The sequence below is a fragment of the Anoplopoma fimbria genome, chromosome 13 (assembly GCF_027596085.1).
Source record: "Anoplopoma fimbria isolate UVic2021 breed Golden Eagle Sablefish chromosome 13, Afim_UVic_2022, whole genome shotgun sequence".
Classification (NCBI taxonomy): Eukaryota; Metazoa; Chordata; class Actinopteri; order Perciformes; family Anoplopomatidae; genus Anoplopoma; species Anoplopoma fimbria.
This window is the reverse complement of record NC_072461.1, coordinates 20507772-20528484: the sequence shown is the minus strand read 5'-3', so window position 1 is coordinate 20528484 and position 20713 is coordinate 20507772. Positions and strand designations below refer to the sequence as shown.

At 38.0% G+C, this 20713-nt stretch overlaps 2 protein-coding genes and 1 non-coding gene across 5 annotated transcripts; 2 read left to right on the top strand and 1 right to left on the bottom strand.

Annotated features, from left to right (window-relative positions):
- Positions 1-2593: 2593 nt before the first annotated feature.
- rchy1 (ring finger and CHY zinc finger domain containing 1) lies at positions 2594-9987 on the bottom strand. Of its 2 annotated transcripts, XM_054610251.1 has the most exons (10): positions 9944-9987; positions 7103-7258; positions 6203-6322; positions 5981-6096; positions 5622-5700; positions 5465-5509; positions 5309-5367; positions 4933-4962; positions 4574-4694; positions 2594-4351 (listed from the first exon to the last, which is right to left on the bottom strand). In XM_054610251.1, the coding sequence occupies exons 2-10, from the start codon at positions 7151-7153 to the stop codon at positions 4127-4129; spliced, it is 846 nt and encodes a 281-aa protein (XP_054466226.1). In that variant the 5' UTR covers positions 7154-7258; positions 9944-9987; the 3' UTR covers positions 2594-4126. The 2 variants fall into 2 exon arrangements, with proteins under 2 accessions (XP_054466226.1, XP_054466227.1); XM_054610252.1 differs by lacking the exons at positions 7103-7258; positions 9944-9987 and adding an exon at positions 6926-6942.
- On the top strand, positions 8154-8224 carry trnag-ccc (transfer RNA glycine (anticodon CCC)). Its single transcript has one exon. It is a non-coding gene; the product is annotated as a tRNA-Gly (tRNA).
- On the top strand, positions 9017-19165 carry LOC129100777 (cytotoxic granule associated RNA binding protein TIA1). Of its 2 annotated transcripts, XM_054610254.1 has the most exons (12): positions 9078-9200; positions 9972-10068; positions 10309-10407; positions 11944-11998; positions 12574-12661; positions 12934-13009; positions 13188-13296; positions 13404-13499; positions 14391-14475; positions 14968-15106; positions 16061-16215; positions 17769-19165. In XM_054610254.1, exons 1-12 carry the CDS (start codon positions 9175-9177, stop codon positions 17905-17907), a joined length of 1164 nt encoding a protein of 387 aa, XP_054466229.1. In that variant the 5' UTR covers positions 9078-9174; the 3' UTR covers positions 17908-19165. The 2 variants fall into 2 exon arrangements, with proteins under 2 accessions (XP_054466228.1, XP_054466229.1); XM_054610253.1 differs by lacking the exon at positions 17769-19165 and having other exon boundaries at positions 9017-9200; positions 16061-17073.
- Positions 19166-20713: the final 1548 nt, after the last annotated feature.

Sequence of the window (20713 nt, the reverse complement as noted above, 5' to 3'; positions counted from 1 at the left end):
TTTGGAGATTATCATTTAAAATTCAAAACATGTGATCGACATATATAATGTGAGCCATTGTTATAGATGGAGGGCATATAAAAAAAAGTTCATAGAAAATGTTCTCTTAATTGACTGTTGCTGTTATGAGAGTAAATGTAGATATTTGGACATTTAACTGGTAAATTAAGGAGGGTATGTTTGTTTCTTTGGACAACTTGCATATTTAATTCATTGCTGAAAGAAAAGCTATTTAATAGCTTTGCCAGACTGTTTCCTGATGCCATGCATTTAAAGTCTAGACTGGATTCTTCCCATTGTTCACCCCCAAACCACAAAACACATGTTTACTTTGCTTATGAATAGGCACTTCTGCTGCACTTATTATCTTATTATACTCTAAGAATTTTCAGCACCATTAATTTAGTTTTGTCTAGGGTATTTTAGATTAACTAAGTGGGACTGGGCTGAAATGCATTATGCTAAAGATATGAACCAGATGATGAATTATGGTTTCATTGTACCCACACATGTCAACGACCGTATAAAAGATGACTTGAGACGAATGCTTTTGTCAGACACATTTCAGGCTTGCAGGCTTGCTGTGTCCCTATTGTCTGCCAGGATAAGAGGAAACTCAACATATCGAGGTAGGTTTTTAAGCAGGAATGCTATATTATCCAAAATAATACAGCTTAAACATTCTACCATGCAATATTACACTTTTGAAGATGCATTTTTTGTAGCTCATGGCAAAGTTTCAGTAGATTGTAAGATATTTATTTCGATAATGAATGTTTTAGTTTTTGATCTCCAAAAATTCTCCATTACATGTAAAAGTCCTACATTCAGAATTTCACTTAAGTAAAATAAAGAAGTATCTCAATATGTACATAAAGTATCAGTTATTCAGGATAACGTTATTTATACAGTATCATAAGATATTTAAAAGTAATGCATTAATGTGTGAAAATCATTTCTGTTGTAGCTGCTTGATGTGAAGCTGGTTTTAACTCCTTTATAAAGTGTTGGGCAGTTCAATATGGACAACTCATCTCATAAAGACATTTGTCTTTAATTTAATTGAGCCTAAACTAATTAATTTGCAGAGTATTTAAAATATTTAAGCCTGTTTTTAATGTCAATCTACTTGTTTGAAAAATGTAAAAATTTGTATCTTGAAACTTGAAAAAACATTTCTGAAAAGAGTTGATTGCATTGAAAATGTGTTGAACTACTACAACATTGGCATATTTTCTTTTCACCTTTTTATAGTAAAGTCCTATCTTAAACTCAATTTTAGACTTTATTCCAGAGGTAGGTTTCTCTGACCAATGCTTCATGTTTTAGGAAGTGATCATATGTTTTGTATGAAGAATAATCTGCAAAATAAGCAGAATAATTGGGGGCTGTGACTGTCTGGTAAATGTAGTGGAGATAAAAGTACAATATTTCTCTCTGAAATGCAGTAGATGCACAATTCCACTAATTTACCACTGAGGTGCTTAAGGCTTATTTGTTTCAGCAAATACAGGAAAGAAAGCAATGGCACTTCTGAGGATGACCCTCTGCGCTGCCTTTATGGTGACTGTGGCGATGTCTAAACCAGTGAGTAGCTCAACTCTTCTGCTACAACCACGATAAAGTAATCTAAGAGGACTTGTGACAAAAGTTAAGAACATTTCTTGTTACAAAAACAGGTCTATCTAAATGAGGGAGAGGATTCATCAGAGTCCATTGAGTCAAACTCATCAGAGGAGATGACCACTTATGATGGGCCTTCACAGGAGCCACTGCAGCCGGCGCTTACAGATACAGACATGCCTAATGCTAAGGAGGAGACCGACCCACTGTTAGCTGCATCCCTGCTTCCCTCTGCAGACGCAGGACCTTCTCCAGCCATCCTCGATACCTCGGCCCAGCCAGACCCCGAGGACCCCCAATCCTCCGCGGACGCTTTACAGCTCCTGCCAGTTGATCCCTCACAAACTGCTCTCGGCATGGAAGTTTCTCAGGACATGCCTGTTTCTGATCCGTCACAGGACTCCATTAACGCTGAAGTTCTACCAGATTCAGAAGGGTCCCTCCACCCGGGTCTTACAGAAACTGATTCAATCATGGGTGTTGGTTGCACGAATCAACCAGAAGTCACCAACACCGCATCCCAAATATTCCCCCTGGGTGTCACTCCACACATCATCACACCAACAACTCTGCAATTCTCCACAGCCCCACCCCTGCCAATCGCCATGGGAACCGCCCTGACTGGTATTCCTGTTTGCTTCACTTTACAGTTAACGACCTCCGAGCCGGAGCCACCAAGAGGAGACAGCATGTGATGCCACCAGAAAGTTTTACTTCTACTTCAGATTACTCCGTGTTATTGTTGTACATGTACATAGATTGTACTTGGCTTTTAGTCTCATTTAACATGTCCCTCATCAGATTTTTTTTTTTTTTTTTTTTTTAAACGAGTGCTATTGAACATGACTGCTACACAAACACAATTGAAATTAAATTCATGAGCAGCTGAAAATTTAAATGTGATTAAATGTTCTTATCTCTGATTTCATGAACGATTCAGAACACAACGCTCTGTTGAATAGTAGCTAAATAAAATCATGTTGTTTATTGAGAGTTTGTATTACTGTCATTGTAAAGCAATTAACAAAGACACAAAAAGCAAATGGTACCGGAAGCAAAGGCCTTATGTCACAGCGGCCTTACTATAAATTACAGTACTGTATGTTTTGCCTGATATCAGACAGAATTGACTCTGACTCAGTGGTGTGGGCTTATTTAAAGGTCTGGACTCAGGCAACTGTTTGTATGTTATGAGAAGGAATATACTTGGAACATATTTTTATCTTATTTACATCTTATTAACTGGCTTTCAAAATGAGCAGGGTAAAAGGCTCAATAAGCATTTTTCAAATTAAGGGTACATTCAAATTCATTAGTGAAGTGTTTGCCTTGTCAATGGAAAATTATTATTTCTAACATTTTTCCTTATACTTCAGTTTTTGCAAAATGAACTGATTCAAACAAGTAGACAACATGAAAGGTATAAAAGAAAAACAAGAAACCTGTCAATCATTTGGGGAGCGACAGACTATTGACAGCGAGGCAATGCTTTTGTTTGTATTTGGATTACAGCTTGCAGCTTTAAACAAGAATTTATTCTGCAATTGGACACAGATTTTAAATTTTTCCCTTGCAGCATTGTTCATTAAAAAAAAAAAAATGATCAGGAGTTGGATCCAGTCTTAGTACATAATATATGGATTAGTTTGACTAAGAATGATGCTGTTTATTTTCTGACTGAATGTGCATCGGAGCAAAAAAGCTGCAAAATTGAGTGCTCGTTTTTAAATTCTCTGCACAAACGCCCTGTAAATCATTCTAGATATCAGTATGGATCTCCATACATTTTAATATCCCCGTGTGTGAGTTTCACTTTTACAAATCCTGAATTTTATTTTAATCCTATGCACTTGGTTTGTATATGGCCATGCTGCCTGTATGTCAGTTAAGGTAGCTTGCAAGCTTACTATTTTGTCAGTTTGACGTCTGCCTGAGGCTAGTTTTAATTTCTATTTGGGTCTGACACATAAAACTGGTGCAGTGTTAAGTACAGTTGTACAGGAAAATAAAGGACGTGTATACATTCCAAGCCAACACAATGTTACGGAGAACATTGACATAGGATGTACAGTAGAATGACAGTCCCCGAACTTAGCAGAAAAGAATCACAATTGTTCTGAAATGCACAACTTCCACCAGCAGTAAAAGTTAACCTGCTCGTTATTTTAATCATGGTGCCACACAGTGGCCCAGTGGCTAGAGTGTTAACACCAGTAAGTCCTTTCTGGGTCGTCAGTCCAAGTGGTGTGGCCTTTGTAACAATGACTCCAGATTGCCTGTGTGAGTGTGTGAATCCTGTGATAGCCTGAAACCCTTCATCACACCCAGTGCATGCTGGGAAAGGTTCCAGCCCTGAAGAGGATAAGCAGATACAGAAAATAGATGGATTGTTTTTTTGTAATATGTACAATCTAGGAATATTGGCTCAGTCAACCGTTACACTCAACGTAAGTTAGTACAAGCAAGTGCACCAGCCAAACATCTAAAGTACAAATGTCACTTTTTAATCTAGCGTGGGCGACTGAGGTTGATCTTGCTGCTCCGGCTCTGTGTCTGTTTCTGCCTCGTTCTCCTCGGTGTCTTGCTCTGGCTGTTGTTGTTGTTGTTGTTGAGGCTGCTGGATGAGTCCACCGTCCTGTGCAGTGTTGTAGGAGCCACAGCCGCTGCACTTCATCCCCAGCACGTGGAAAGGCACCGTGCAGTGGGTTTGGCAGTCGTTACATATTATCTATAGTGTGGAAAAACAAAAGTAATGGATTACATGAAAAGATTAGTAATTGGATGATTAATCAAAACGGTTACAAAGTCCCATCTCTATTGAATTGTACAAATTGGATTGAATGAAACTGTAAATTTGGCGAGTAACAATTCAGACCGATCAGTAATTCAACACTTCTTTTGACTAAATTTAAATGTCAAATGTTTATTTATAGTATTATTGAGGTCTTACTTTGACAGTTGCTCCCTGGTATTCAGTGGGCATCGGTGACAGGGAAATCTCTTTGTCTATCTGATCCCAGTGGTCCCCCATCTCCCAGGCAGAGTGCATACAAAGGGGACAGCGATACGCTCTAAAACAAATGAGGAAAAAAATTACATTTAGTGGAAGGACTCACTTTGTCTCACGTTTACAAGCACCGGAGTAACCTGCGCACTGTAAATCCAATCATGCAGACAGCAGATCAGGGATCAGTTTTTCCGATTCAGTGTGTCTTAATTTAACAAATAGTCAAATATTTAGCGGTCAAAACTTTGGGTTAGTTTCAGTCGGACTTTGGATGAAATCATTGAAGAATTAATTAGACATACCCCGTTCTGACCATGTCATCAAAGCAGGTCCTGCAGAGAATGTAAACAAACAAGTTAATTGATAGCTTTATATCAGAACACATCCTGAACTATGATTACTAAATAAAGATAATATATTTTAAACGATAATGAAAAAAAAAAATAGAAATATAATATTTTGATTCATAACATCATCTACCATGACCTTAATTTGCCTTTTTAATTTGACCATATTTCTATTTGTGTTTTACAGATACTATGATTTATTTTAAAATGTAGTATATAGAGTAATCAATCTGTCTTGCCAATGTCATACACTCTATAAAAAACAGGCAAAAATGCATAAACCAATCCGACAACACTGAGCTAATAATATTTAGAGAATAATAAGTCATACTTGTGTAATAGATGGCCGCATGGAAGAACGTGAGCACCAATTCTGGACGTGTGAATATCCTGTGCATACAAGAGATAAAAATCATGTAAAATCCTAGAGAAAGTAATACATTTCATAAAAAGTCAACAACTTAACGTCAAATATATGTTTTATTACCTCCATACACACTGGGCAGTTCTGCCTCGAAACGTTTTCAACACACTGAAACATAAAAGACAATTGTAAATAACAGTATCGAGACACTCAATTGCTCATCACACAGGACACAGATGATGTGTGTGTGGTTCAGAAACAGATGCCGGCTAATAATCACCTTGTGGTTTCCCCGCAAATCCTGAGCTAAACACAGGTTGCACTTCTCACAATGGAAATACTTCTCCCTGGGCCCGATCCTGGAGGGGTCAAAACACACAACGTCACTGACACAGATGACAATTACATCATGTATGAATGACATGTCACATGATATAACAACTGACGACATTAAATACCAATTTATTCAGTAGCATGGCAGATTTGGAAGCAACTTTAAGACGGTTTTCACCTCGACACATTTGTACTTTTATTCCCCAAATACCCATATCATTGTTAGTTTATTCTATTTAGGCTACAATCATAAAAAAAGATATGTAAAAAACAGAGAGACAAGTATAAAACTATACTATTGCTCACCTGCATATTCCACATGGCTGACAGTGGTACTGCTTCTTATCCTTATCGAACAAGTGGCAGATGTCACAGTAGTACTCCCCAAACTGTGCTTGACACTGCTGGCAAATCTGCTGTGCCTACAAGAGTGACATCTTTAATTTGTACCATGATGTTTGTTAACCACTGCATACACAAAAAACAACATAAAAACCAGAGGGAAACAAGTGAAGTGTTCTCAGTTACCTGCTGCACTGTCTGACACTCGGAGCACTGCACCTCTCTGACTTTGAATCTGTCCATCTGGTGGTTCTCCTCTGCATCATGGCACAGCCGACACACGTACAGTTTACCACAGCAAGGTGCCTGCAGTGCATAGAAACATGTGATGGCACGGTGAATGGACAGGTGCACACGCTGTGAAATAGTCATACCACAGCTCAACAATTAAGTGTATCTACTGCAACAAAACAAGAAGTTAATAGAAAGGGGATCTTGTTTAAATCTATGCATCAATGTAACAAATAAACAAGACATTTGACTGACATAGTGAGTGATAAGCTAAGTAATGACATCATTTTAATAATCTTATGGAGCTAACATACAGTACCAGTCAAAAGTCTGGACACACCTTCTCATTCAATGGTTTTTCTTTATTTTTTTCTACATTGTAGATTAATATTGAAGACATCCAAACTATGAAGGAACACATATGGAATTATGTGGTAAACAAACAAATGCTCAACAAACCAGAATATGTTTTATATTTTAGATTCTTTAAAGTAGTTGAATGAGAAGGTGTGTCCACACTTTTGACTGGTACTGTATACTAGGTGTATGAGACACTAATATGTCATACAGGTTCAGTTGCTATGTAACAACTGCTGGCGTTCTAGTAACTATGGATACCTTACGTTAACTAACGATACTTTACGTTACTTTACGTTACCTTACGTTAATTTACGTTACCTGACGTGAGCCAACGTTGGTAAGTTAGCTAGGCTAGCTCTGGGTGGTTGCTACCAGAGCTATTCAGTAGCACTATTCGTAATAGCAGAGTTACAGTGAGGAATATTCAACATTTATTAAACCCTCATCATGCATCTAGAGCCAATATATACCACACATTTCAAAAAGTGAACTCACTTTCAATAAGCAGCTGCGTACATAATGCTCACAGCCGGCAGGGGAAGCCATGTTTCTTCCACTATCGGGCTCTTCTTCGTGTCCGATGGCGATGTGACGTGCCTGATTTCTTCTTCTTCATCTTTTTTTACGGCGCAGACACAGCAGTGCTGCCCTCTGCCGGGAATCAGAGGCGATGCGTGCATTTGTGTCACATAACATTCTGCATTCTGGTTTTGCACATATACATATTGCAGTGACAAGCAAGTGGCTCCATCCCTTTTCTGTTTAATTTTCGGATTTCTAAATAATTTTCACGTTGAACCTTTTTAAGTGGAACTCTCATTAACGTTTTAGTAAAAGGACAATTTCAGTTTATGTCTTTTTTTTATTTTATTTTTATACATTTCCGCCAAATATTGAGTTCCGAGAGGACGAAAATTGACATAAGAATAAATAAATAAATGCATAAATAATTGTATAAATAAATACAGGAATACATAAATGCTTAAATAAATGTTTGAATACAGAAATAAATAAGTAAAATAATAATTAAATGCTGAAATAAATACAGTAATAAATAAATGCTTAAATAAATGTTTGAATACAGAAATAAATAAGTAAAATAATAATGAAATGCCGAAATAAATACAGTAATAAATAAATGTTTAAATAAATACTGAAATAAATAAATGCTGAAATAAATACAGTAATAAATAAATAAAAGTATAAATAAATAAGTAAATGCTGAAATAAATATAGCAATGAATGCATTAATCTATAGATAAATAAATAAAAGTTAATAATCAAACAGGACATAAATAAATACATATCCTACATTTCTTTTCACTTATATTTATTCATTCATTTCTGTATTTATACATTTATTTATTTACTCCTGTATTTATTTATACAATTATTTATGCATTAATTTATCCTTATGTCATTTTTTCGTCCTCCATATAACACACCACAATAATCGAAGTTTTCCTCTGTTTCCCTCCTCCTGTCGCCTTATCTATCTGTTTCGCATTATCTTTAGATACAGTGTAGCCCTCCACCATTTGCGACGGCGCCGCTGGTGTAGTGGTATCATGCAAGATTCCCATTCTTGCGACCCGGGTTCGATTCCCGGGCGGCGCACGGTTTTTATTTTATTTTTTGCTTTTCTAACTTATATTGAAAAACAGAATTCTACATATTGCACCAGTAGTAAATGAAATAAAACACTAAGTTCTAATAAACCACGTTACTATGCACATTATTACACAACTGGCTCGGTTAACAGTGCGTGCATTTTTAACACGTGTTTCCATTTGTACACGTTTTTTGGGCGATTAAATATATGACCACACATGAGTTAAAGTAATACGCAAAGCACATCTTTTTTTTTTGTGTGTGTGTGTGAGAGAGAGAGAAAGATAAATAAATGCTAAAATAAATGTTTGAATTCAGAAATAAATAAGTAAAATAATAATGAAATGCTGAAATAAATACAGTAATAAAGAAATACAGAAATAAATGCTTAAATAAATGTTTGAATACAGAAATAAATAAGTAAAATAATAATGAAATGCTGAAATAAATACAGTAATAAATAAATGCTTAAATAAATACAGAAATAAAGAAATAAATGCTTAAATAAATGTTTGAATACAGAAATAAATAAGTAAAATAATAATGCATATGTAGAAGCACATTTTTTTTTGTGTGTGTGTGTGTGTGTGTGTGTGTGTGTGTGTGTGTGTGTGTGTGTGTGAGAGAGAGAGAGAGAGAAAGAGCGCTCTGGATTCATTTCAGCGCGCAGGTTGACGCTGCTGACGCCGCCGCTCCGCCATCTTCAACTTCCTATTGTTTGCATCAGACTGTCTGCGGCGTGTGTGTGTGTGTGTGTGTGTGTGTGTGAGAGAGAGAGAGAGAGAGAGGAGAGAGAGAGAAGAGAGAGAGAGAGAGAGGGAGAGAGAGAGAGAGAAGCATCGGCCGCCGATTTATCATTAAATAGTAGATATATAGCCGTCCACGTTCCCAGCACAAGCCCTTTTGTATGTCATTGGATTAAAGAGCTCTCAGGACGCGACCACTCAACCTTGACGATGGAGGACGATCAGCCCAGAACCTTGTGAGTACCAGCGGCGCCGTCTACGTGCTGGAGCGGGAGGGCTCCGTCTAAACCTCGGCGCGGCCGGAATGTGTTCCACGTTGTTGTTCCAATGAAACGCCGTATAAAAAAAATAAAAAAAATGTGTTTATCCTAAATGTGTATCAAACCCGTGCTATCAAAGCAAGGGCGAGTCCCTCAACGCGTGTTCACACTCTACACGTGTTTCATGTGTGGTTTTAAACATTTTATTCAGTCGTGTAAATAGACAGAAACCGTAAACCCTGAGCGGCTAGCTTGTTAGCATGCTAGTTAGCATTAGCCAAAGATGCAAACGCAGCTAGCCCATCACTTCCTCTTTTTAAAATGCAAACATTTACTGTTATGTAATGGATTCATTTGCTACAGTGTTTGTGTTTTTTATGAGCATAATATAGCCGTCATCCAGACCCCCACCAGAGGAAGGGGGTGTAGTTTTAGTCCCGTTTGTTGCCAGTCGAGCTAGCATGAGGCCCTCATGAGCCGGCTAGCCTCTTGAGCTAGCCCGCAGAGGAGCCACGTCAACGCTCGAGGAGACGGCCCGGGACAGCTCCTGTGAGGCTGGCCATACCCGAGTTATGTGTGTGTAAAATTGACACCACCCCCGCTCATATTTACTCAGCTATCAGTGTTTTTATGTTAATTTGCTGAATTGTTGTGGGTTGTAGCTAGCCTGGTTAACTAGCCTTTGTTTGCATGCTACTTCCTGTTTGACAAAGACTCACCCCCCCTTCTCTCTCTCCTTGTGTGCAGGTACGTGGGGAATCTGTCCAGGGATGTCACCGAGCCCCTCATCCTGCAGGTCTTCACACAGATAGGACCCTGCAAGAGCTGTAAAATGATAGTTGATGTGAGTGTTATGCTCTCTGTTTGGTATATGTTGTGTCACAATAGGAAATGGCTTTCAACAGTGGCCTGAAAGGTGGTGGTGGTGGTGCTGCAAGTCATAATCTACATACGTGCATGATATTGATATTATTATATCAGACCTTACACTCCACACTACAGTAGGTGGCTCTACTCATCTGCAGTGATACAATGAGCCCCCCTTGCTGTAGATTTAATATGAGTCTTGTTTTCCCATTGACAGACTGCTGGAAATGATCCGTACTGCTTTGTGGAGTTCTATGACCACAGGCATGCTGCTGCCTCACTGGCAGCCATGAATGGAAGGAAAATAATGGGTAAGGTAAGCTATCGTGTCTACAGGGTGAGTTGGGACGGGCGGGCTTTGGGTATGGGGAATTTCAGTTCTGTGCCTTCTAAATAAAATAAAAAACCACTTGTGGATCGCCAGCATTTATATTCAATTAATTAGATGGATTTGTTTGATTGGATACTTCAAGTTCCAAGCTGCAGATTAGATTAGGTTTCTAACTGTGAAGGGGAAGTGTCTGGAGACGGGGTTCAAATCATATCTTGAATATTGCAAAGCATCACTACTGCCAGAAAGCAATCTCTCTGATGGTAAAATTGGTTAAAATATGACATCTTAAAATATATAACGCTGTGGTGTTAGTGCCGGAGGAATGTCATCATGATGTGACTTGAGTGTTTTAAGTAAAATAAGGTTCGGCAAGAAAAAAAAACCCCACAGCGACAAAGATGATTTGCACTAATTCAGGGATCCGCTTAACAAGCCAGTGCTGTAACGCCAGTTAAAGTCTTCATGACCATGTATGCTACGTTGGAAAGATAGCAAAACTAAAAGTCTGGGAGCAGCTGGATTATGTCGGTTTATCTAGAACAATAGAGCAAACCATTAAAATTTCAATCAGCAAAATTAAAAAGACCATAGGGCCTTATAAAATAATATTAAAATGATGCTGGGCTGCTTGATAATGAGTTGAGTTTCTGGATTCAGTGCTATGACATAGAACCGGAAAATTAATTGATTGACTAAGGCTGGGGCAATTCTTTGACAAAATATGTTGAATTGCATAACGTGCGTTGGCACCTTGCATGAAAGGCTGAGCCCGGTTAAAGCATGCATTCCCCCAGATAACAAGCTGCAGCTGAAAAACATCAGCCACAATCCTCTAAAGTGTGGTATTATTTTAGACCGAGACCCAACAGTGTGGTGCTCTGTAAACTCTTCAAACTGGAAATGTCTTATCTCAGCAGTACAACAATTCAGAAAGCGAAGCTATCCCTGTTCTGTTTGCTTTAACAGCCAATTATGAGTAAGAAAATGGCTTAAACTAATGCTTCTTTTTACGTTCTTTTAGAATTATTAGCCAAATCAAAAAAACAATTTTTAGATGAATAGATGGGGTGCACACCCTACAGTGCTGAACTAAGAAACCACCCTAAGTGAGGTGCGTTTCCTTGGCAACTAATGTCTTCATTTGTTGTTGGCTTATTCCTCCCATTCTAGTGTTTCAACGTTAAATCGATACAGCCTTTGTATCATATCATGTTTTTTGTTTTGTTTTGCTAAGAATTTCCGGTTCCAGTTAAAAAAATATTTGTGGTAGGACAGCTGCAGTTTATTTTCTGTTAGAAAATTTGATACACGATTCATTTTCTTGTCACTAGACATACACAAGACAGACGTGAGCGATAAGGCACCATATCTAATTAAATAAAAAGTATTTAAAGTGGATTTTTACACTTTAAATACTTTTAAAAATCCCATACTCCTATAGTGGAGATAAGCAGTTTTTCATGTGAGTGATGTAAACATACCCCACCTGGCCTGTTCTCTCTCTGCCCCAATCCGCAGGAGGTCAAAGTCAACTGGGCCACGACGCCAACCAGCCAGAAAAAAGACACAAGTAGTAAGTACAAGTGCTTTTCAGTGGGGATAATAATTGATTCATGTTGGGCCCTATGAAATCCTTTATTTATTTATTAATTTTTTTCAGATTCCTTTTTTATTTCTCTTTCAATGTGTTTTCTGTTTTCAATTTGACTGAATTCTTTGTTTTTTGATTCAAGCACATTGTTTCATCAGAAAACTGTCAAATTGATGTTGCCTATTAGATATTCAAAACCTAATGAATATCAATGAATTTGATCTAACAAAACATTAAACTATTTTTATTTTATCAAAGGAAGTGATTTAATTAAGTCATGAAACAAAACATTCCATCTGTTTGTAAAATTAAATGCTCAAAATGTTTATAAGTAATGTTAATGAGTTGGAAACATCGAAAATCGACGGAGAGATTACTATTGCATGCATGCTTGCATATATTTATGTTGTTTTATCCATTTGCCAAGATGACTCTCCTTTTGTCCTTGGTGTATTGACAAACGGTTATTATAATCAGCAGGGAAACCTGAGTCACAATATCTTTAAAAGTTAAAAAGCTTGAACTAAATTGTGTCTGAACTGTGTTCCCCCCCATAGATCACTTTCATGTCTTCGTTGGAGACCTCAGCCCAGAAATAACTACAGAAGACGTCAAAGCTGCCTTCGGTCCATTTGGCAGGATATCGTAAGTACCAGGATTTACATACAGAGATGATTAAATTAACTTTTGATGGAAGAAAATGAACAGGAAGTGTTATCCTCTGTTCCTCATGCTATGAAAAGAAAGATGTATTGTGTGTTAAAATACATAGAGGGTGATGTCATTTAAATTAAGAGCTTTTATAAAGAGTTTTGCTTCTGAGACTAAACCACTATTGTTTTTGACTTTAAGTTCTGTCGAGCTTTGTGTTGTGCTACATGTTTTTAATGAACTCCTACTGACGTGTTTGTCCACAGAGATGCTCGTGTTGTGAAAGATATGGCTACAGGGAAATCTAAAGGCTATGGCTTTGTGTCTTTCTTCAACAAATGGGTTAGTACAGAGACATCACTGACCAAATTATTAGCCTCCCTGCAAGGTCACTTTAATTCTGCTGTTATTGGTGCTGATAGAATAATAACTGTCCTTTTTAAGAAATGCTCCAAAAACAACCATTTGACATCACTATACTCCAGCTCCATGGATTAACCCGCCCCTTTCCCTGTTTCAGGATGCAGAGAACGCCATTCAGCAGATGGGTGGTCAGTGGTTAGGAGGCAGACAGATTCGAACTAACTGGGCCACAAGAAAGCCTCCCGCCCCAAAGACCACCTATGAAAGTGCGTAGTCATGATGAATGTGCATCTTCTGCTTGTTTACACAGGAAGTTGGGGATTATTGTATTAACAGTAGAAATATCTATCTCTCTCTCTCTCTCCTCTGGCAGGTAACTCCAAGCACCTATCCTTCGACGAAGTAGTGAGTCAGTCCAGCCCAAGTAACTGCACTGTGTATTGTGGCGGAGTCAGCACAGGACTGACAGGTAATGAATACTAATAGTAGTACCATTACTACTAGCAAGTATAATCTGTAACCACATCTTGCATTCAAAGCTTCAATTGTGGTTTTCTGATGAAGCTTAGAATGTCTGTCACATTTAATGATATAATCACCCTAAAAAAATCTCCTGAAACTAAATATTACATTTGAGTAAATTGATTTAGATGATTTAAATTAGTTAGTATTCATATATTTAATAACCATTCTTTAACCAATACATAACTTGTCACTGTGTGCATCCTATATCACTCAGCTTGTCAAACTATCAAAGCAGAAATCATACTGGCATCCCAGAACTTGCTCAGAGATGTTGCATTTTTTTTACAACCAGATCAGAGTCACAGGTTTCTTACCAATGTGTTAGTATTTGTCTTCGCAAAGTTCTGTTGAATTTACACATAAACTATAACAAGCGGGTAACACAGACAATACTTGGTAGGGGGATTCATTTATTGGGGATTTTGGTCTTTTCAGGGGAATTGTTGATAAAGAAAAGACAAAGTAATGCCTGTGTTAGCTAAACTTTTTTCATAAATTATAAATAGATATGTTTATTCTGCTCAGAGGTGTCATTCTAAAGCTCTGTGGTGGCAGCAAAATTCCGACTTTACCTATGAATTTAATTTACAACCACCAAGAGACTCGTATCTCCCGCATAGTCCCGCAGCAAATTTCCCTGCTGCGAGACTAATAAAGGATTATCTTATTTTATCTTATCTTATATCTGAGGATGTTAGAATGTTCTAACTAACGTTTCTAATGCAGCAAATCTTTTTTTTCTTGACACACGAATCCATATATATATATATATATATATATATATATATATATATATATATTATATTTAATGTTCCCTTTTCTGTTTGGCCTTCAGAGCAACTGATGAGACAGACCTTCTCTCCCTTTGGACAAATCATGGAAATCAGAGTTTTCCCAGACAAAGGCTACTCGTTTGTGAGGTATGTTTACATTTAATATTTACTTCCATTTCTCTTTACTTTCAAGCAAGGTCTTAGTAAGGTGTACACGTTCTTGATCCTGGTCCTCATCAGTCTGGGGTCCTGCAGATTCTTATTCTAGCCTTTTTAATCCAAGACTGCAGTTTTGGATGTAGGCAGAATGTATTTTACTACATGAAATACTCTGATTCAGAACCACTAAACATGCTTTTAATTAAATAAGCAGAATGGGTTTTAGCCCCTTATGTTTTTGGTCTTCTTTTTTTTCTATTGGAAGGAATATGGTTAATGATTATTTAGATGAAGTATTAATCCCAGTCCCCGTTTAGATGCTTGCATTGTAGAATTAGTTGTTCTTTGTGTATTTACGAGTGACTACATAGTCTATCTAACAATTATTCATCCTGTTCCCACCCTTTGGTCATCATTGCTAAGAAAATATCCATGAAATCAGCGTGTCCTTGGTCTCTTTCTCCCTCTGTTTGTGTCCAGGTTTAACTCCCACGAGTCAGCAGCCCATGCCATTGTGTCAGTGAACGGCACCTCAATAGAGGGCCATATAGTCAAATGCTACTGGGGTAAAGAGACCCCAGACATGATGAACCCCATGCAGCAGATGCCTTTGCCCCAGGTAAGGACACAGGTATTGTTCATATTGTATAAAGAAAGCCACTAGTTGCTGTTTTATTAGGAGGTCATAGGAAAACATAAGCATAAGATGACATGTGGGAAGTAGTGCTGCTGTGTATCCTGAGTCTGTATTACTAATAACAGTCAGCAGGTGTTGAACCAAATAATAACAAGGAATTTAAAAAGCATGCCCCCTTAATTCATTTTTGAAGGGAGATCTGAACATTACATAAATCAGGCTGTGATTATTCAAGAGCATTTATATCTGACATAAGTCAAGGAGAAAATAGTGCATGCCTTTTGAACAAAAAACGAATATATGCCTCTTCTTATATTTTCCCATTTTATTGTGGCACGCTCCTCCCACTGACGGACATACTCAGAAGAATAGGCCCATTTGTTCTGGGGGTGTATTTAAAAACTCATCATTGGATCACAGTCACATAGTTATTTTTATTGTGTATATATATATATATATTTTAATGAAAAAAATCCTCTATACCTACCCTCTATAGATAAATATCTAGATAAAACTATCTTTTTAGTTCAGGCGGTATGATTTAAATTTTGTTTCATATTTATTCTCGTTATTATCTTCACAAGATCTTCCTTGTTGCCAGTGTTTTGGTACATTTTGTAAAAAAAAAAAAAGTAAAGTGTTTTTAAGTAAACAGGTAAAAATGAAACACCAAAGTATGGTTTTCATTTTGTACAACCTTGTCATTTGCCAGTGCCTTCATCATTTCAAGTGTTGATTGTAAGAAGAACTGTTATTTCATCCCTATTGGCACGGCACTACATGGGGACCTTTAGCAGTTTTGCCATGTGCATAATTTGGGAAAGTAAATATACTTATCTCTCTGAACACAGAGGTCATGTTATGAATAAGCATCTCTGTGATTTGGGTTTATATTTTCTTAACTGCTGTCCTAAACCAAACTTATTTACTCTACAGCAGAACAAGATTAACTTCCCTGCGGCGGCCCAGCCCTACGGCCAGTGGGGCCAGTGGTACGGCAACGGGCCCCAGATCAGCCAGTATGTCCCGAACGGGTGGCAGGTTCCCACCTACGGCGTCTACGGCCAGGCTTGGAACCAGCAGGGCTTCAAGTAAGTAGCACGGTGTGCACAGGGCTCCCCTTCACCGCCTCCTTCTACTCCGGCACCACCAGAGTCCCCCCTGCAAGACCGGGGCAGCGGGAGCCAGCTTTGGCCACAGGAGGGAGCCGTGACCTCCCTCCCCCGAAACCCACACCCCGTCTCTTCCCCCTCGCCAGCCCCTCACCTTACTCATCTCGAGAAGATTGAGAAATAAGCATACACACACACACACACCCACACACAGAACAATCTGAACTTTAATTTCGTTGTTAATCATGTTACAGTCATACCTGCTCACTGTGCAACGCACATCGTAATAACTCAAGGGTTTTGTTCCAAAATGTTTCTTGAATTAAACCGCATAATAGTTCAAACTGTAGTCTGTTCCAAAATGGATTGTAAGAAAACTGCCTTAAACTAGCTCAAAGCTTATTTCTTGAATTTCGATACATTTAAAGATAACTGACTAAAGTGACTGAACAAGACGAATGCTTGCAGCCCAGAACAAAGTTTTCGCTTCCTGTCCACACCTGGGGATGGTTTTGATGTTGAAGAATTCATTTCCCTTTTTTTTTTTTTTTTTTTTGTACGATTTGCCTACTGTGTGTAAGGACTGTGTTCTTTAAGGCTGTTCAGTTGATTTTGTTTGTCTACATTCATGTCATAGCTTTTTACATTATTTTCCTTTTTGATTTCATTGATCTATTTCTACGTACATCTGAGGATTTGATCTGTATATGAATGTCAGTAGGACATGTTAAATATCTTTTTGTAGGTTGTTATCAAACTTTGCTTTTATTTAGACAGCCTATGTGCAGTGACATTTTGTGCACCGAAGAAAAAATAAAGGAGAGGCCATATGATGTTGACAGTCTAAAATTATTGGTGACCAGCTGTATAAATAGGCTCTGTACAAAGGTGTGTGGTAATGAAAGCAGTGATAGTGTGTTTGATCGTGTACAGTAAATGCACAATTCCAGAGAAAGAGGCGAGGCCTCTCTTGACTTGAAATTTGAAGATGATACTCTATCCTGTATAAGCTGTGTTATCTCCACACTGAACTTAGACTTTAGATTTATTAGAGAGAAATCATGAAAGACTTAAAATACAATGTGTATTAGGTGAGAAATATTATACTTTGTGGCCAAACGTAGTGATGCAAGACAAATGAATATGAGCCACGCTGTTATCGACAGTTTTGGGGGGCTGGGGGTTAAAAGGAATATTTAGCTCGCTGCGCTTAGCTTCTGTGCTCTTTGTCTGCTTGTCCACCCATATTTAATCAAATGACATTTACCTTTGGCTCCTCCAAAGAACCCTCCACTCTGTTTGTTTTTCTTGTTTATTCGCTAGCTTGATTTTTGCCCAGCCTGCCTCACCCTCACAACCTCTGATAACTCTGTTTGCCTTCTTGTTCTCATTCTAGCCTGTCCAGATTCTAGTAGCTCTAATATAAACCCTTTGGCTCCCTTTCGCCTTGTCTCCTCTAACCTGCTGGCATTTTGTCTTTCTGTCTCCCCCTCTCTCTCCCACTCTCTCTCTCTTTACCTCGTTTTTTGCAGTCACTTACCGGCCAGTGCTGGGTGGACTGGCATGAGCGCCATCAGTAACGGTGGGGTTATGGAGCCTACACAGGGATTGAATGGGAGTATGCTAGCCAACCAGCCCGGTATGGGAGCCGCAGGATACCCCACACACTGATAAGTGGGCAGGGTGGGAGATTTGTCAACCATCAGCTTCTTATTGGCTGTACGGTGCCCCGCGGGGCTGTGTAACACCGCCTCCATTTGTGGCAGGACTAAGACTTTTACTGGGATGTGGAACCCTAATGGGAAGGTTGACATGGATAGGAGATGTAAATGGGATTTCATGGGGGGTGGGGGGTTGAGGTAATGGGAGCCAGGGAGGAGCGATTTGAACCACACAGGTATTTACACCCTTTGTGGTAGGCGAGACTGGCCATGAACCAGGGCTCTTACCATTTTTAAGTTAACTGTAAATGAGTATAAAACTGTAAAGGAGAAACTTTTGGATTTTTTTTTTTTTCGGGTTCTACAAATTGCTTCCATTTTCACATCTTTCCTCTCAGACAGCCACCGAGAGGTTTGTCTTTTCTTTTTTTTCCTTTTTTTTCTTTTTAAAGAAACTTAAAGTCTGAGTCGTGCTAAGTTATGAACCTTAGTCATTATTTGAGGAATGGAAATCTGTTTAATTTGTTCTCATTTTTCTCTTGGATTAAAATCAATTGCAGGGATTGTTGCCACTGCTGTTTCTCTGTAAGGGCAGATAAATATTGCACAGTTTTTTCCTCTCTTGTACTTCGGGACAAATTTGACTTCAAGAGTGTTTTCCTTTTTCGCATTCCATTTCTCCTTCATATCTTTCGGACAGCCTCAAATCTTTTTCGCCACATGTAAATAACCATTAATTCATTTGAAACAATGTAAGTAAAATGCTACTGTTAACTGTGGGTGCTTGCTTTCTTTTTTTGTTTTGATAACTTGACAGTTAACTCCAACATTGAACGTAGCGGAGTGGCACTATCTAATGTGACACTGGCACAGTGCAACACACGATTCTTCCATGCAGGGATAAAACAGCATTGCCATGCAGTGCAAACTTAAAATGTAACACAATTCAAATGTTAAAGGGTGAACATGTTTGACACTTATGATGGTTTTTAAATATCTATTGAAACGCCAGTATTTTATATCAAAAAATCTGAGTGGATTCAACCTTTACACTTGCTCTTTTTGCCAGAGAAATGGGGAGGCCTACATTGTAACTGTTGCCTTATAGAGCTGGTTTCTTTTAGCTGACAAGATACTCTTTTTAATTAGGCAGTGCCTACAGACATTTTCAGACCCTTTTGTTTAGAAAGGTGTTAGCCCTGAGAACTGATGACTCTGCTACTGTAATCAATGTTTTCTTGCTTTGTCCAATTAAAATGCTAATGCACATAAACAACACTGTGTTTTCCTTTTTCTCATGGAGGTGGTGTTGCTCTCTGAAACATACAGGAAGCTTTAAATCAGAAACCACTTTTGAAAATGTTTGCACATAAGTATATATTTTGAACTTTGTTATTTCTGCTTTAAATGGTATTTGTATTTATTGCGACAAATATCTCAAAAGTTTAAAGAGGTAGAGTATGTATTTTGTCAAGCAAACTAAGCACAAGAGGTTTAGCATGCATATTTTCATGCAAAAGTACATGTTTTATTACTTTAAGACTTAACTGTTAAACACTAAGAGCTCAATGTGTCAAAGTGTTTCTCCTCTTACAATGTTTAAACTAGATGCACCAAGCTGGACTATACTAGATACTGTTACCACTAACAGTTGGTATAGACCTTTAAAATTATTTTTAGTTTATTTGTCACTATGGGTTCTGTTCTCTATATTCAATCTTTAAGTAATTTGCTACAACTTATAAGCTAAAAAGCATTACAATTGTATAATTCAAAATTAAACAAGACACAAATGTCCCAAATTCCATACCTTTTATTTAAATCAGCATTGCAACAACATATTTTGTGACTGATTATTTATAGATTAATGGTTGATTGATTGTTCCACCACTGTATCTGGTAAGAAGCTAGTTCACAACAAGGGTTGTTTCTGTGTCTTTCTTCTTGAGCCAGATTATAGGCTACAGCTATTGTCAGCATAGAAAACACTGAAGGAGCAGCTGGAGAACCACAGGGAGGCTCATCAGAAGCAACTCGGCTGTCTCTGAGATGAGATCAATTCAACACCGATTAATAGAGCTTTTGTTTACCTAGATCGGGGAGCTGGGGTTTAATCTTTTGAACTTTTTGTGCTGATTCTTTACTGGTCAGAAATGAGGCGATCATCTTGTTCACATTAACCACAGCAGATATATTGCAAGCTTGAGGAGGGGGAGGGCAGAATTTGATACCTCAGTTTCACATCCATCTCATGTTCTTGGATTGAGCCACGGACCTTCTCTTTAACCTCTGATACTAATACTGGGAAATCTGCTATTTGTTACATGAGTATCATTTTTGTTCTTACCAACAGAAGTCCTAAACGCTGTGTCATGTGGTAGTTTCTAATCTGTGGTTGTGGCTGCTTTGACAGTTAGCTCCTTTCGTGGTTCAGACCTTTGTGTGTGCTCACTGAGTCCTGCATTAAGGGAAAAGTAAAAAAAAAAAAAAGTAAATTAGGCAGTTTTGCCTATTTTGAGAGGGGATTAGGTTTTATTCACATACAAACTAAGGATGTACCACTTCTTATTCACAATGTAAGTGCTTGGTCCTTTGCAGCAGTCATGTTTGTCGCTGTTGCTGGCTGAAACCTCTGAATAACAATTTGCATTTGTTCTTACTATTGGACCAATATATATATATATGTATATATATATATATATATATATATATATATACAGCGGGTAAAGTAAGTATTGAACACGTCACCATTTTTCTCAGTAAATATATTTCTAAAGGTCCTATTGACATGAAATTTTCACCAGGTGTCGGTAACA